General features: G+C 28.9%; 2 protein-coding genes and 1 pseudogene across 2 annotated transcripts; all 3 read left to right on the plus strand.

The window, feature by feature from the left end:
* Positions 1-794: 794 nt before the first annotated feature.
* Positions 795-2,408, plus strand: LOC149495435 (UPF0481 protein At3g47200-like; annotated as a pseudogene).
* A 7,332-nt stretch (positions 2,409-9,740) lies between these two features.
* MGT4 (magnesium transporter 4) lies at positions 9,741-13,480 on the plus strand. Its single transcript, XM_012237761.4, has 6 exons — positions 9,741-10,252; positions 11,247-11,474; positions 11,574-11,702; positions 11,834-11,994; positions 12,095-12,341; positions 12,834-13,480. The coding sequence occupies exons 1-6, from the start codon at positions 9,824-9,826 to the stop codon at positions 13,122-13,124; spliced, it is 1,485 nt and encodes a 494-aa protein (XP_012093151.1). The 5' UTR covers positions 9,741-9,823; the 3' UTR covers positions 13,125-13,480.
* A 360-nt stretch (positions 13,481-13,840) lies between these two features.
* Positions 13,841-15,402, plus strand: LOC105650801 (photosystem I reaction center subunit N). Its single transcript, XM_012237760.4, has 3 exons — positions 13,841-14,184; positions 14,314-14,360; positions 15,060-15,402. Exons 1-3 carry the CDS (start codon positions 13,968-13,970, stop codon positions 15,192-15,194), a joined length of 399 nt encoding a protein of 132 aa, XP_012093150.1. The 5' UTR covers positions 13,841-13,967; the 3' UTR covers positions 15,195-15,402.
* The last annotated feature ends 209 nt before the right edge of the window (positions 15,403-15,611 follow it).

Raw genomic sequence — 15,611 nt, forward strand, 5'->3', positions numbered from 1 at the left:
TAATATTTCTTCTACAACATAACAGTATCAGTATTTTCTAGGCCTGACCTGAGCAACTGTTTGCGGATTTCAAACCAAACCCATTAAACCGAACATCAAATATTCAAAACCGGATCAAATCAATTTATAAGGTGAACTAAATCAAACTGAATGAAGTTGGTTGGTAAATAGATTGAACCGAGAACCAATTTGAACAGAACTAATCGACTAAAGTTGAACCATGATCATGAAAAATATAATTAACTTGTAACTAATTCACCTTTTACAGTTAGCCAATGTGCTTATGAATCGAATATGGTCAAAGGATCAATTTAGTGGCTGATGACATGGATAGAATAAGCAGTTCTAGAGATCATTAACAGGGAATTGGTGAAGTTGCTTCCAAGGATCCAATACATGTCAGAAAACCTATCTATTTATTTATTTAGATTTTTTTTTTAATTTTTTAACCATCCGGTATCCGAAATCCACTAGTCCGACTAATCCGGATTAGCGCCAGGTAGACCTACAAAGAGCGGCCCCGGAGGGGGGGGAGGGGTGGAAGCACTTTCTTCCGAGTGTTTAAAGGGACTCTATACTTAGAGTTCGAACTCGAAACCTATAAAGGAGAAATGACTAATTCTTGTCATCCTATCTCACCCGGATATTATTATGATTATTATTATTATTATTATTGGTTAGGTGCAACTACCTTCACTGCATTTTTTAAAGTTAGATTAAAAAAATTTGTGTTTAGAAAACTATAGAAATTACTGTATAAGAATTATAAAAATAAAGAAATATAATGCAAACATAATGAGGAAATGATCTAAAAATTAAATAATGTTAAAATTATAGGCTTATAAACAATGTGTGTATTTATTATAAACATATGAGCAGATAAATTAAATACAACTTATTAAATTAATTAATGGAAGTATTTTTTATTAATTTGACCATTAGTTTGATATGAAAGTGATTTAACATCAGTTTTTAAAAAATTTAAAAATCTGGCAACATATCATTAGAATCTTTTTTGAGTTTTGCTATATACTTTTTCAATTAGAGGGTTGACAGCATATCAAGGCTTAAAGGCTTAGTTTAGTGAAGAGGGCATATACGGCCTGATAAATAAATCTAGATTTGAATCTTTTTTCTAATATTTTAAAAAAAAAATTAGAGGGTTGACTTCAATTGGTCCATATCATCTTTTCAAGCCCAATTTTATTTCAATTGGTCCATATCATCGAGATGAAAAAAAGTTCTAATTTTCAGAAAGAATTAAACTTTGGTACTTAAATCGTGTTCTTGCTAGAGTACCAAGTGATACTTCTAGTAGAACAAGATTTCAATCTTTTGTGGAAGCTATAAAACCTGATGTGCAAAGATGTCGCAAATACTATAGTGAAGAATTTCCAAAACAGACTGATGATGAGTTCATTGAAATGATGATCATTGATGGTTGTTTTATTCTTGAGTTATTCCGTAGGTTTTCGAAAATAGTACAAATAAGTGAAGATGATCCCTTGTTTAAAATGCCCTGGTTGCGAAAAGTTCTGGTGACAGAGTTACTCTTACTTGAGAATCAACTTCCTTGGTTTGTCTTGCATAGATTATTCAATCTCACAAGGGCAGATATCCGTGACCCGCAAAATCGCAGCCTTGCTAATCTTGTTCAGGATTACTTCTACTGGAATGCTTTGAGAACGACAGGTATTGAAGTAAACGCAACAATAGAATATAAGCATTTACTTGATCTCCAGCGAAATCTGATTCTTTCTAGAGGTGAAGATGCTAATGGAGGTTTCTTGGCAATCCCTTGTGTGACTGACCTTTTGAAAGCTGGTATTGACTTCGCCGTCGGAGAAACGGAGGCACTAGTGAAGATCACATTCAGAAATGGGATATTGACTATTCCACCATTAGTAATTCTAGAAAATGCAGAATCTTTAATTCGCAACCTTGTTGCATATGATCAATGTGACAAGAGTCTAAGAGATAAGATCACAGGTTATTTTGCATTTCTTGACAATCTTATCAAGTCAAGCGAAGATGTTGAGTATCTCAGAGAAAAAGGAATAGTAAGTTTCTACTTGAGTGCAGAGGAGGTATCTAGTTTCTTCAACAGACTATACGATTATGCTCATATTGAAAATTATCCTTACAGAAAAATATCGGACGAAGTCAATGCATATTATAAATCTAGGTGGCCTCAATGGCGAGCAATGTTATTAAGAGATATTTTCAATACTCCTTGCTCAACTATTGCCTTTTTCGCTGCCACTGCAATTTTAATTCTCACTTTCTTACAGACAGTTTATGCCATACGTTATCACTACTAAGCTTCTAGCTAGCTCTTTGTATGTTAATTCACTCAATGGCTCTTCTTTGTGTTTCTTCTGAGTTTAGTTTTTATCGTCAAATAATTAATGGGTGGTTTTTTAAGACCTGATGTGAAAGCCTGCAATGGCTCTTCTCTTTGTTTTTCTGTATTTTTAGTTTATGGTGTTTTAGGATCTGATGTGAATTTTCATGTTTCCCTTCTGTTTATGTTGGAGTATAATAATACTTACTTATTGAGCAACTTGATAAATATAATATTGAGCAACTTCACAAATATACTTATTTATATAATTAAAATATAATATAATTGCAATGGATGAAATTCTGAATTTCTTTTATTCTTTTTCTTTTTTTAATTAAAATATTTCAAAGTTTTATGTAAAGACACATCAAGTTGACGTGGATGCATGCGATGGAGAAGAAATTAAAAATTACATATTATTGAGTTGGAAAATGAATATTTTATAATCACTTCCTTTTTTCTTTTTTTGACTTTTGATCTATGGCTCCATCCAACAATAGCTTTTTTTTAAAACCTCATTTTTTATAATATTTTGGTAACATAAAAACTTAGACATGGCCGCCGACTCTGTTTGGATCGAAATCGAACCAGAATTGAATCGTTTTGTAGACAAGTTGAAAATGGATCGAAATCGTTGGTTCAAAATTTTGAACCAGAACTGGTGGTTCAAGTATCGATTAAGATTCATGTGAATATTAAATTCTGAACTTGAACTGGCCCAGAACCGGCGTGCCAATTCCAGTCTAGTTCTAACCAGAAATTTTTTTTTTTATTTTTAAAATTATAATTACTTAGCCTATTTTATAAAATTTAGTATATAATTATATTGTTTAATACAAATGGGAGTTTAGCATTTTTTTTCCTTTTAAATATTTTACTTAGTTCAAAATTACATTGTTTGAAGAATTTTTAAAATTTTTTAATAATTTATTTAATTAATAACATTTAGACAAAATAAAATGATAATTTATTTGATTATTTTATAAAATTAATTAATTTTATTGCTTATATGAGTACGAGCATTTTAAAAGTTATTTAAAATAAATTTATCAATATTTTTTTAAAATTCACATAATTTTTTCAAAAAAAAAGACGCCTTAGATCAATTTTTTATTTTTTTTTAAAATTAATACACATATCGCCCGAAACCGTGATCGGAACCATGTTGAATTGGCCAAAACCGAAACCAGCGATTCAAAGGCGGTTTCAGGTTCAATATTTTAAAACCACCGGCTCCATGCCTAGAAAACCTTATCTAATCCAGTCCATGTTCTCACTTATGCCAAACCAATGAAATTCACTATTCTTTTTGAAACGATAGTATTTCTAACCATACACTTTAAAAAAAATAATAATAATAAAGTCAGAACACTTTTTAAAAAATTCTTAATTTTCTGCTTAGTCCATAGATGGAGACATGGACCTGGTCTAGGTAAGTTTTTTCCATTTGATAACATAGCGTTTAAACTAGTTTTTAAAAATTAATGTAGCCTTTTACGAAAAAATTAATTAGTTTTTAGACATTGAAGTAGTATTTTACAAAAAATTAACTCACGTTTAAAGTCTATTAAAAGAGCTAATATCTAAAGTCTATTAAAAAAGCTATCAGCTAAAGTCTACTAAAGAGCTAACAGCTATTAAAACACAGTTAGCTTTGCCGAAAAGACCCTAAATTTGAACAAATGTTAGTTTTGTTCTAATAGGCATATAGAAAACATAAGAATATAATGAAGGGATTAGGAGACAATAATTTTACAATCCATCATAAAAAAGCATGCACAGGAAAGAAGCCTACGAGGGAGCCTTTGAAAAGAAAGTTATGATAATAGCATCTCTAATGCAATCACGGATTGCTCTAATTTATTTATCACATTTAAAAAATTAAAAGTAAAAAAAAAAAATCTCTAATGTTATTGTCTATTTAGTCTGTTAGTCTGATATATCATAAAAAAAATGGACATCGTTCATCATAATCTCTATTTTCAGAGTATATGTTAGACAACGTTACTCACCCATTTATTCTTTTTTCTATTTATTCATTTTTTATTTTTCATTTTTCTTTATTTTTTTTATTATCAGAATAGATAGCGTGGCTCAAACATTTATTCTTTTTCCTATTTATTCATTTTTTCTCATTTTTTTTACTTTCTTTTATTTTTTTCTTTATTTTTTTATCATCAGAAAATTCTAATATAAATAAGAAGCATTGGAGATCCATTTTTAAAATTTGACATCTACAAATACACTGTCAGTTACATCATCATTCACAGCTTCTATTTACTAAGACATGAAAAAATAATTTATTTTAAATAATTAAATGTTGTATAAATCTTCAACTTATCATATTATTAATCCTATAATTAATTAATTATATTTAACATAATTTAATTTAATATAAATATTTTTAATTTTTTAATATAAAATAATAATTGCCCATATCATTAAAATTTTTATAAATTATGTAATTTACTTATATCATTAAAAGTTATTAAATTGTTACTTAACACACTATTAATTTTCTTACGGCATATTAATCAGTTACATTTAAGACGGTTTAATTTAATCATAAATTAATTTATTTTTAAATAAATATAAAAACAAACAATTAAGTCATACACATGTCATTAATTTGGAATCCTATGTGGCAATACCAAAGAAAATTTTGCCTACTTTATATATATTAACATGTTAATATATAAAATTTGAGTAAGAACTACTAACCCCATTAATAGAAATAGTTAAAATATAGAAAATTCTGAACTTTTTTAAAAAAATGAATAATATATTTAAAAGCAACAACCAATATACCTTTACCAATAATACAAAAGAATACAGAGATAAAACTTTTATATAGTATTTCTAAAAAAGCTAAAGTATTTCGTGAGAGTAAATAATTCAAAATTTAAAAAAAGGTGCATTGCTACACTATTTAAAAATATTAATAAATGGAAACGTTTAGATAGGAAACATTAAAGACATATTAACTGTGGTTAGATGAATAACCGATAATGGAAATGTTTGTTACTTCACAAATTTGAGAGTAAAAATTTGTTACAAAGCAATACATTAATACATTAAACTTTATCATTTTTTAAAATTTAATAATTAATAATGATTACTTAAAGCCATTAATACATTAAATAACTAAATCAAATCAAACCAAACTAAAAACACTAATTCAAAATAAAGCCAAAACAAACCAATATATTAATACATTAATTAATCAAATCAAACCAAATCAAAAAGACTAACTCTTAGTGAATCCAAACTAAATCAATACATTAATACATTGAGTAATAAAATCAAACCAAACCAAAACTCAAAATAAATCTAAACCAAATCAAACCAAGCCAATATATCAATTGATTAAACAATCAAATGACACCATGCCAAGTGGGGGGCCTAATTGGAGGAATATGCCACATGTCAAATTAAAATACCAAGTAGATATGCTACATGTCAATTTTTTAAGGAAAAAATGCTTGCTTTATATGCATATTGATTTTTAGGTGGAGTGGCAAAATCATGAATAAATAGTAAAAAAAATAAGCAAACAAAGGATTTAACTCATAACATTTGTAGGTGGAGTGGCAACACCGTGAATAAATAGTAAAAAAAAAATAAGCAAACAAAGGATTGAACTCATAACCTAAAATAAAAGTAATTGACTTTACAAGAATTTTATTCTATGCCACTAAGCTACCCTTGTTTAAATTTATATTACACTTTATTAAGTCATAGTTAAACTTAAGTTAAATTAAGATATTCAAATTGAAATGTAATGAAGTAACAATTAAATAAATCACACTTGGTCACACTTGAATCAAATTAAATTTAGATAATCTAATTCAAATTGATTAAATTACACCTGAAATTAAATTAAAATAAGCAATAACTTGAACGGTTAATTTACACTCTATTGAATCATATTTAAAATCAAATTAAATTAAGATATCTAAACTAAAGTTAAATAAAGTAATAATTGAGTAAGTCACACTTGAATCAAATTAATTAGACGTTCTCTACATATAAATTTTAATGCATATAGATAAAGGCAATAACTTGAATGGTTAATTTACACTTCATTAAATCACATTTAAAAATAAATTAAATTAAGATATTTAAACTAAAGTTAAATGAAGTAACAATTGAGTAGTCGCACTTGAATCAAATTAATTAGACAATCTAATTTGAATTAAATTAAATCACATCTAAAATTAAATTAAAGTAAAATACACTAATTGAAATTAAACCAATTAGTGATTGATGAAGTTCATACTTAGAACTAAATTAAATTAAGACAACCAAATTGGAACGAGATTAAGTAATAATTAGTTAAAATTGCACTTGATCACATAATAATTAAGTTAAATTTAGTAAAGTTAAAATTTTTTTGATTAGGCATGAACAATGGTAGAACCCATACTTTGGTTAAAATTTTTATTAAAAGGTTTAATATGCTAGGATTTTGTATCCTCTCAAATAAATTAAAAAGATATTCGTATGCAGTATTATTGGAATTAGATTGGATTAACCAGTCGAACCAGTTAAATTAAAACCAATTGGTTGTTTGGTTCCATTATCAAGTTGGACTGATTTTTGAAAAAAAAAAAATTGAATTTTTTGAGAAAATCAGGTTGAACCAATGATAAAAACTGGATTTTCTTGATATAATCGGGCAAAATCAAATTTTCTTAATAAAAACCTTTTTTTTTTTTTGGAAAAAAAATTCAATTTCTTAATAAAAACCTTTTTTTTTGGAAAAAATTGGATTTTTTTTTTTAAGAAAAAGGGATTGAAAATTATTTTGTTGCAATACATACACACTTATATAAAAAATTAAGAATCTGGTTGAATTAGTCCAACCCGATCCAACCTTATTCTGGTCATGATATTGGTTCGGTTGCCAGTCCAGTTTATAATTAATTGGGCGTTGTTCAATCTTTATAGAATTTATTTTAGAATTAAAATTTTTATTATGTATATATTGTTTTGATTAGCCTAAATCAAATTAACCATGACCAATAACCATGATGATATCAAAAATATTTTTTTAAGTTAAAAAATTAATGATTGTCATCATTTTCAACAACATATATAATTAATTATGTGATAAAGTGAAGTAAAATAATTAATAGTGGGAATATGCATTTAATGCATACATTTCCCTCCAAAATTAAGTTTCTTTTTCACCCATTTATCCCGTCAAAATCACTCAAGGTTATATCTATCATTTGAAGTGTCATGATTCAAGATCACCATGAGCCAAATAGCATTATTCTTTAAGGATTAACTATAATGCAAAAAAAAAGAAAATTGGACTACATTTTAGGAGAAACCAAAAATGAAAGATGGATTTTTTTTGGAATGAATGGGTATAAAATGCAACTAATTCTACCTAGATTTTAGCTAGAGTTCACCACAATTTAAAACTAAAACACAGTGTTATTATTGGGACTTTGACAAAATATGTTGTTTCAATAAATATTTACTAGTCTAATGTCAATTGAAAATATTTATAAACTAATGTTTGTATACTTGTGGGGAGAGAAAGTTACAGTATAAATTGCTAGTTTCAATATAAGTTGGAATATTTAATAGAAAAGTTTTTATAAATTAAAGTGTTTATTAGATGTAATTGTTTAAGTTAAAATTTTTCTTAAAATAAAAAAATAACATGTTAAAATAAAAGTTTGAGATTGACAATTTTTTTTGTTTTTGTAAACTACATCTCTAAAATGTTACATTTCGCCTATTATTATAAGGGAAAAGTATAAACAAATCTCTAAATTATATTAATATTAATTAATACAAAAGTTCCACTATTTTCAAGCATTATGCTTTCATTCCATAAATAGATCCCTCTGCCTATTTTTTTATGGTTTTTGCAGTGAGTTTTTTTACTAAAATAGTAGTCAAAGGGCAGAAAATTCTTGAAATAATAAAAAAAAAACCCTTCACGAGGCTAAATAGATATAAATAAAAGGAAAATTTTCAATTATTAATACAAAGAACCATAACACTTGAAATTAAAAGGAGAAATGCAAGTATAAGAAAGGATTCTCTTTTTTTTTTTTTTTTGTTATCTTTCTTTTATTTTTAATTTTTATATTTATTACTCAACCCAAAAAGGGAAAAAAAATTTGCCGAAAATAAAATAAGGGCATTTTTGTTTTTTCTTTCAAATTTGATGGTGATATGAGCTTTTATGGATGAAAGGATATTTTATGAGACTGAAATATAATGTAATTAAATTAAAAATTGAATTTTCAAGTTCAACTAACTTATTTTTAAAATATAAATATGAAGTGGATGAATAAGAATAAAAAACAAGGGCTTTGAGAAGCTTTTTATTCGTTTATCATTAGATGATATTATCCATATTTTATAGAATTTGAACCTAAACTCTATTTATAATTTTATTATTTCTATCCCATGGCTCATGGGCCTTTTTCTTTTTCTACTTCTATTTGATAACTGTTTTTTTTTGTTATTGAGAAGCCCAATGGGCCGGAATAATATTATGTGCTACATAGCATGATAGCCTTTTCCTTTGAATGACATTCACTTCACTAAATTAGTGATATAACTTTGTGGTGAAAAAGAATCGAACTCAAAACCTCTCACTCCCACGTATTCGATAAGACATAGGAAAACCAACCATGCCATGTTAGATTGGCTTCTATTCGAGCATATTGATTTAGGTCTTGCTAGCTATTATTATTATTTTCGTAGATGAATTCTGTGAATTTTCACATTTAGACTTTACATATACAACATATATCATCTTGAAGACGAAATTTCTCATTAATATTAAGTTTATATTTATATTAAATATATTTTCTATTAATTATATATGAATTATATATTCATAATATAATATAAAAGGGAAATATGATTTTGTCCCTATATTTTGGTATAACTAAATAATATTTTAAAAATTATACAAATTTATTTTTGTATTTTGTCTCTGTTAAACAAAATTATCATTCATTCTATTATTTTAGATTTAAGTCATTAATAAATCTAAACTACATTGATAAATTAGTGTAATTTTTAAAATTCAAGAACAAAATAAATAGTTATATCAAAATATATAATCTTTTCTTTTTTAATTCATTTGTATATAGATTAGTCTGATAATTTCACTAACACTTATTGACTTAAATTTTAATGCAAGCTACAAGAATAAAATACTGTAATTTTTTATGATGATAAAATAGTTAATTATGTCCAAATATAGGAAAAAAAATATAACTTTTGCTAATATAATTATATAATATAATAAAATTAATTATGTAATATAATCAAATGATATAGTAATAATATATAGTAACTCAATTATATTTTTCCCGTTGATAAAATGGGCACTATTTTATTTACTTGTTTATAAATTTTAAATTTTCCGAGCATCTTGTATAGAAGAAAACAACTGCTCTCAACTCCACAGTCCCCTAAAGCCGGACTCCGACAACCACCATGAGGTCTCACCCTCCTCCTCTATCCAAACCCGCCTACCCCCAACCCGATGACGACGTCGACCCATTAATCCGACCCAATGTAACCCAACCCGCGCTCCCCAGCGTTCGCAAGAAAGGAACCGGGGTCCGGCCCTGGCTCCTGCTCGATTCCACCGGTCAGTCCCAGGTTGTGGAGGCTGGTAAACATGCCATCATGCGCCGCACTGGCCTACCTGCCCGTGATCTCCGGATTCTCGACCCGCAACTATCATACCCATCTACGATTTTGGGTCGAGAGAGAGCGATCGTCATTAATTTGGAGCATATAAAGGCAATAATTACAGCCCAAGAGGTTCTTTTGTTGAATTCTAGAGACCCGTCTGTTATACCGTTTGTTGAGGAGTTGCAAAGGAGGCTTTTGTGTCATTATAATGCTAAAAAAGCCCAGGTTTGTGATCGTATTTTTTCTATTGTGATTAAAAATTGTGTTCTTGATCTTTTGTTTTTTTTTCTTGTGAAGTGATTAAATTTGATGCGTATTTGCTAATGATGTTTGATTTTATTCACTTGTTTAGAGTATAATTCAAGATTCATTTAGCTATTATGCTGAAGTGTGTTCGTTTATTGAGAACACATTTTATGTGGGAATTTGATGTAATTTTTGTTGTTCTTTGTTGGATACTTACCTTTGCAATTCGAGCTTGTCTACTCTTGTTGGTGGGTAACACATTACTGTAATTTGGTAGGATGTAATTGAAAGAAATGGGATGCAATCAAATAAAATTTCAATAGTAAAATGAACTAAATATTCATTTCATTGTATAATATTGGGTTCAATTACAGCATACAAAAGTAATGCATCTAAGTTTATGTGGGATATAAATGTTCTTTTAGGTGTTAAAAGAATTTTTTTTTTTCCAGTGATCATGTGAAGAATTTAGGACAATGAAACTTGGACCTTTTTTTTGTGTGTTGGCGGGGGCGGGGGCAGTTGTTGCGGCTGTGATCTTAAATGGTTTGCATAACCAAGTTGGTGAATACATTGTATTTGAATTGGAAATGGGTTATTTAATCCAACTGTTGAGTCAAAAACTGAAAATGAATCAGCTACAATAATTCACTGGACTGTTTCTGTTGGTATTTGATCAAATCTTGGAATGAAAAAGAACTTTGTCCCACTTAGTTAAGGTCGGACAGCCCTATATATATATAAATTTTTGGAATTGATGTCTCTCGATCTTCAAGCTTGTATTTTTTTTTTTTATTTAGAGGAAATTCTGATTTAGAAATATCTTTAATTTTTGTGTTTTATTTTCTTTGCTCTCTCTCTCTCTCTCTCTCTCTTTAATACTTGTAAATGTATACCTATTACTGACTGTAAAATTGGTTGCCTTTTGAATCATCATGTGCTTGCTTCTTTGCTTTTTGTTTTTTCTGTATAGGAGGTTGATGATTCAAATTGGACAAATTTGTACGACACTGAAGAACAACAATCAAAGGCAAGTCACAAAAATTTTCCAGAGGGCTTTCCGGATTCTCAGGGTCAGGCTGAGAGAGGTAAGGATGGGAAACCGGGTCTTGAAAATCGAGATGGATCAAATGTTCTTCCATTTGAGTTTGTTGCACTGGAGGCATGCCTTGAGGCTGCATGTGGTTGCTTAGAAAATGAAGTGAGCATTCATATTTTCCCTTTTGGTAGCTTTTTGGTATATTTAGTGGCAATGTTTCTTTGCTCTCATTGTTTCTTTCATTTTCCATAATCTCACCAGGCAAAAACACTGGAGCAAGAGGCTCATCCAGCCTTGGATAAGCTGACTTCAAAGATCAGTACTCTCAATTTAGAGCGTGTGCGTCAAATTAAAAGTCGTTTGGTTGCAATAACTGGCCGTGTTCAAAAGGTTTGCTAGGGTTTTATTGCTCATTTTCTCATGTTTCTTATTATGTTGCAATAGGTTGTTATGAATTGTTAACTTAAATTTTAAATACCTCATTCTATTGTAATTAATTATGCTTGCATATACATCACTAGGTTAGGGATGAGCTAGAACACTTGTTGGATGATGATGAAGACATGGCTGAGATGTATCTAACAGAAAAGTTGGTTCAACACCTAGAAAATTCATCCACAACCTCTTTAAATGAGAGAGACGACATGGATGATGAATATCTCCAAGCAGACATGGACAATAGGTACCTAAGAAAATCATCACCGCTTTGATTACACTCTTAATGTTATCCAATTTTTGATTATACTATCTTTTCACTCAAAATTCTTATTTTGTGGCATCAGGATTCCTGTTGAAGTCTCATTGGAAGTTCATGGAGCTTCTACTAGTGGGGAGGCCGATATTCACAATGCTGACAATCCACAGGATCATCTGTTTAGTGCTCCTAATGTGCTCAGCAGGGACAGTCATGGGACACATACCAGTACCACTAGAAGTGCTATAAGCAAGCACCTTGATGTAGAGGAGCTAGAAATGCTACTGGAGGCATACTTTGTTCAGATTGATGGCACACTGAACAAACTATCCACGGTATTCAACTTACATTTCCTCTCTATTCTTCTGATGTGCATCACTTTTCAATCAGCATACATTTTGGCTATGAATGTCCCGTAGGTGGTTGTAAGTATTAACTCGTTATGCTTGTTATGCACATCCTTGAATTAAATTGGTGTATGTATAATGATGTGGGTTTGGCCATTTCCCTTTTGTATACTAATCTACTTGTTACTGCTCAAATTTTAGAGCAAGAATGTCTGGCATTAAATTTTGGAATTTAGTTCACTATATAATGTAACCAAAGCATATCCATGCTATTTGGGTTTTCATCCATTGAAGTATGTGACTGCTTGTGATATCTAACATTTTCTTGCCTCCTAATCATATATCTTAATACAAAACTTGTGCTAGAAATTTTGTCTGCAAGAATGTGTTGCGCGCATGGTGTAGAAAGATCAATCGAATAGCATCTAATGTTTTTTCTTGCTTATCATTGTGTTACATATTCTGATTGAATCTTGGAAGCTGAGGGAGTATGTCGACGACACAGAAGACTACATCAACATAATGCTGGATGACAAACAGAATCATCTCCTACAAATGGGAGTCATGTTGACAACAGCAACCCTGGTGATCAGCTGTTTTGTCGTTGTTGCCGGTATTTTTGGCATGAATATCAACATCGAGTTATTCAATGAAGAAGTAGAAGTGGGAATGCGCAAGTTCTTGTGGACTGTTGGGGGCAGCTGCACCGGTAGTGTATTCCTGTATGTAATTGCTATTGCCTGGTGCAAGCACAAGCGATTATTAGAATAATTGATCGGCTTTATAAAATGAGGCCCAGCTGTACTAGGAGGCAATAAATCTGACTGGTGGTTGTATGATACTTTGTGACAAAATTCTGACAGAACTCTCAATGCATATAATATACATGGTGTTCTCTAAGGGATTTCGGTTCGAATTCCCTGGAATACCACAGGGAGGGGAGAGAGGTATCTCCTTGTATAGGTCTTCTTAATAATTCTATACCCAGAAAACATACATGATTTATGGTGTATTTGGAGATTATTACACACAGGCTTTAATTGTAATAATTTTACATAGCAGCAACACAACTGAACTGTGAGTTGAATGGGCTTTACGTGGTACATAAATTGTATTCTTATTTATTAGCCATTGCTTGATTATTTAGGAAGTAACTTTCTTCTTTTTAAAAAGAAAAAACAGGAGGCATTATGTACTGTATATATATATATATATATATATATATATATATATATATATATATACACGAAATAAAAAATAAAAAATACATTAATATTGAACAAAAAAATAATTCATAAACAAATTTTAAAGATTTCTACTCAACATTTCTAATATATTACATTCATCAATAAACCTCATCAGGCTCAAATACGACTGGGCTTGGGCTATAACCCATGCCCAGTCGTATTTAAAAAAAAAAAAAAAAAAAAAAGAAAAATTCAAACTTAGCAATCTGTATTTTCTGTGAAAGCAAAAGAGTATTTGGACTGAAGTGAAAAAGGAGATAAAACCCGTAACAAAAAATCAATCTTAAAGGCTGAAAACAAAAACCAGTGGCTGAGGTTGTTCTTGAAACAAAGAGAAAGAGTGGTTTCTTTTCTGTAATGGTTAAAAATGAGTTCAATATCACAAAGTGTTTTAATGGCACTTACAGTTACAGTGAACAAGTTTGCTTCATCAAATGTTCATGCAGTTCAAAGAAGAGAAACTAAAAGATCTTCTGCAACTACAACACCGCCTTCTTCTGCCTTTGGAAGAAGAGGAATCTTCTTCTCTACTTTGGTTGCTGCTTATCCAGTAGCTACTGATTCCAAAACTGAGCTTCTTAACAGTATGTATATATATGTATATGCTTAATTTCGGTTTTAATTTATTCTCCTTTTTTTTTTCACTTTTGGTTTCTTATTTTTTTGAGATTTAAAAATGGTGGATTGCAATTTTCTTTAATTAATTTTATCAGAATATTTGAAGAAATCAGAGGAAAACAAGACCAAAAATGATAAAGAGGTATGACATCGCATATGGCTTGTAATTTCTTTAGTAATTTTGGTAAAATGTGATGGATATAGTGGTCATTTTCATCTTATATTAGAATTGCATAAATAAAAATTTAAAATTTTTTTATATTTAATTTTAATTACTTGGCAGTGGTGATAGATATTATGCTAATGTGAGATTAGATGATGATGCATGGTAAGCATAAAATCAAAAGTTAATTATGGTTATTTTAATTTTTGTCTATAAGTATTAACGAGCAATATATTAATTAAACTAATGATAATGAGACATAAATATTACATATATAACCAATTTTGATTAAATATAACCTCAATCAGCTCTTTATTTGGTATAAATAAATTTGAATTTTAGGAATTAATTTACACATGATAAATTTTGATTTATTTATCTTGGATTTCATAAAGTTTTTGTAAAAGTAAAGTAAATATTTTTATTTATATTAAATTAAAAAACATATACACACATCAATGTATTTTCTAGTAGTAAGTGCATATATAACCTGACAATACATTTAGATTCGAATCTTCTTTCTCGATACTTTTGAAAAAAAACATATATAAAATTTTAACTAAATTTAATAAAATTTTGTGAAACTAATTTATACTAGTACTAAACAGAAATTAATATATTTGGTTTATATGTGATTAACTCTATATATGTTGTTTTTTCATTTATATTTGTAATAAGAGATTGGATAGCTATTACAAGCGGAACTACAAGGATTACTTTGACTATGTAGAAGGGTCATTAAGAGGAAAGAAAGAGCAGGACCTATCTGAATCAGAGAAGAGTATTCTTGACTGGCTAAAGAATAACAAATAGTACAACAATAAATACTTCAACTTCAGAATTTTTGGTGGATGTAATTAAATTGAATTTTTATCAGTGATAATGTGGTAATTTTTTTTTTTTTACGGAATAAACTATTTATTATAATATATATGTTAATTATTAACTGGTGCAAAAAAAATTTTGGAATTTCTCTCTGTTTTAATTCAAAAACTGCAATAAATTTGTACTCTATTTTTTATTTATGATTTTATACTTGTACTAATAAATATTATTGTCCACGAGGAGCAGGCCAAAAAGGCCAAACACATCTATGGCAAGAGCTAAAATAAAAATAAAAAAAAGGATTTTAACTTAACGATATTGGACTCGTCTGTAGAACTATTCTTTGAATTATCTCAAATTCAAATGGCAAGTCAAATTAACTAAAGACCTCGCTTAATTAGCAAT

Source organism: Jatropha curcas, chromosome 6, assembly GCF_041381405.1.
Source record: "Jatropha curcas cultivar XTBG-Jc1 chromosome 6, XTBG_Jcur_1.0, whole genome shotgun sequence".
In the NCBI taxonomy this organism is placed as follows: domain Eukaryota; kingdom Viridiplantae; phylum Streptophyta; class Magnoliopsida; order Malpighiales; family Euphorbiaceae; genus Jatropha; species Jatropha curcas.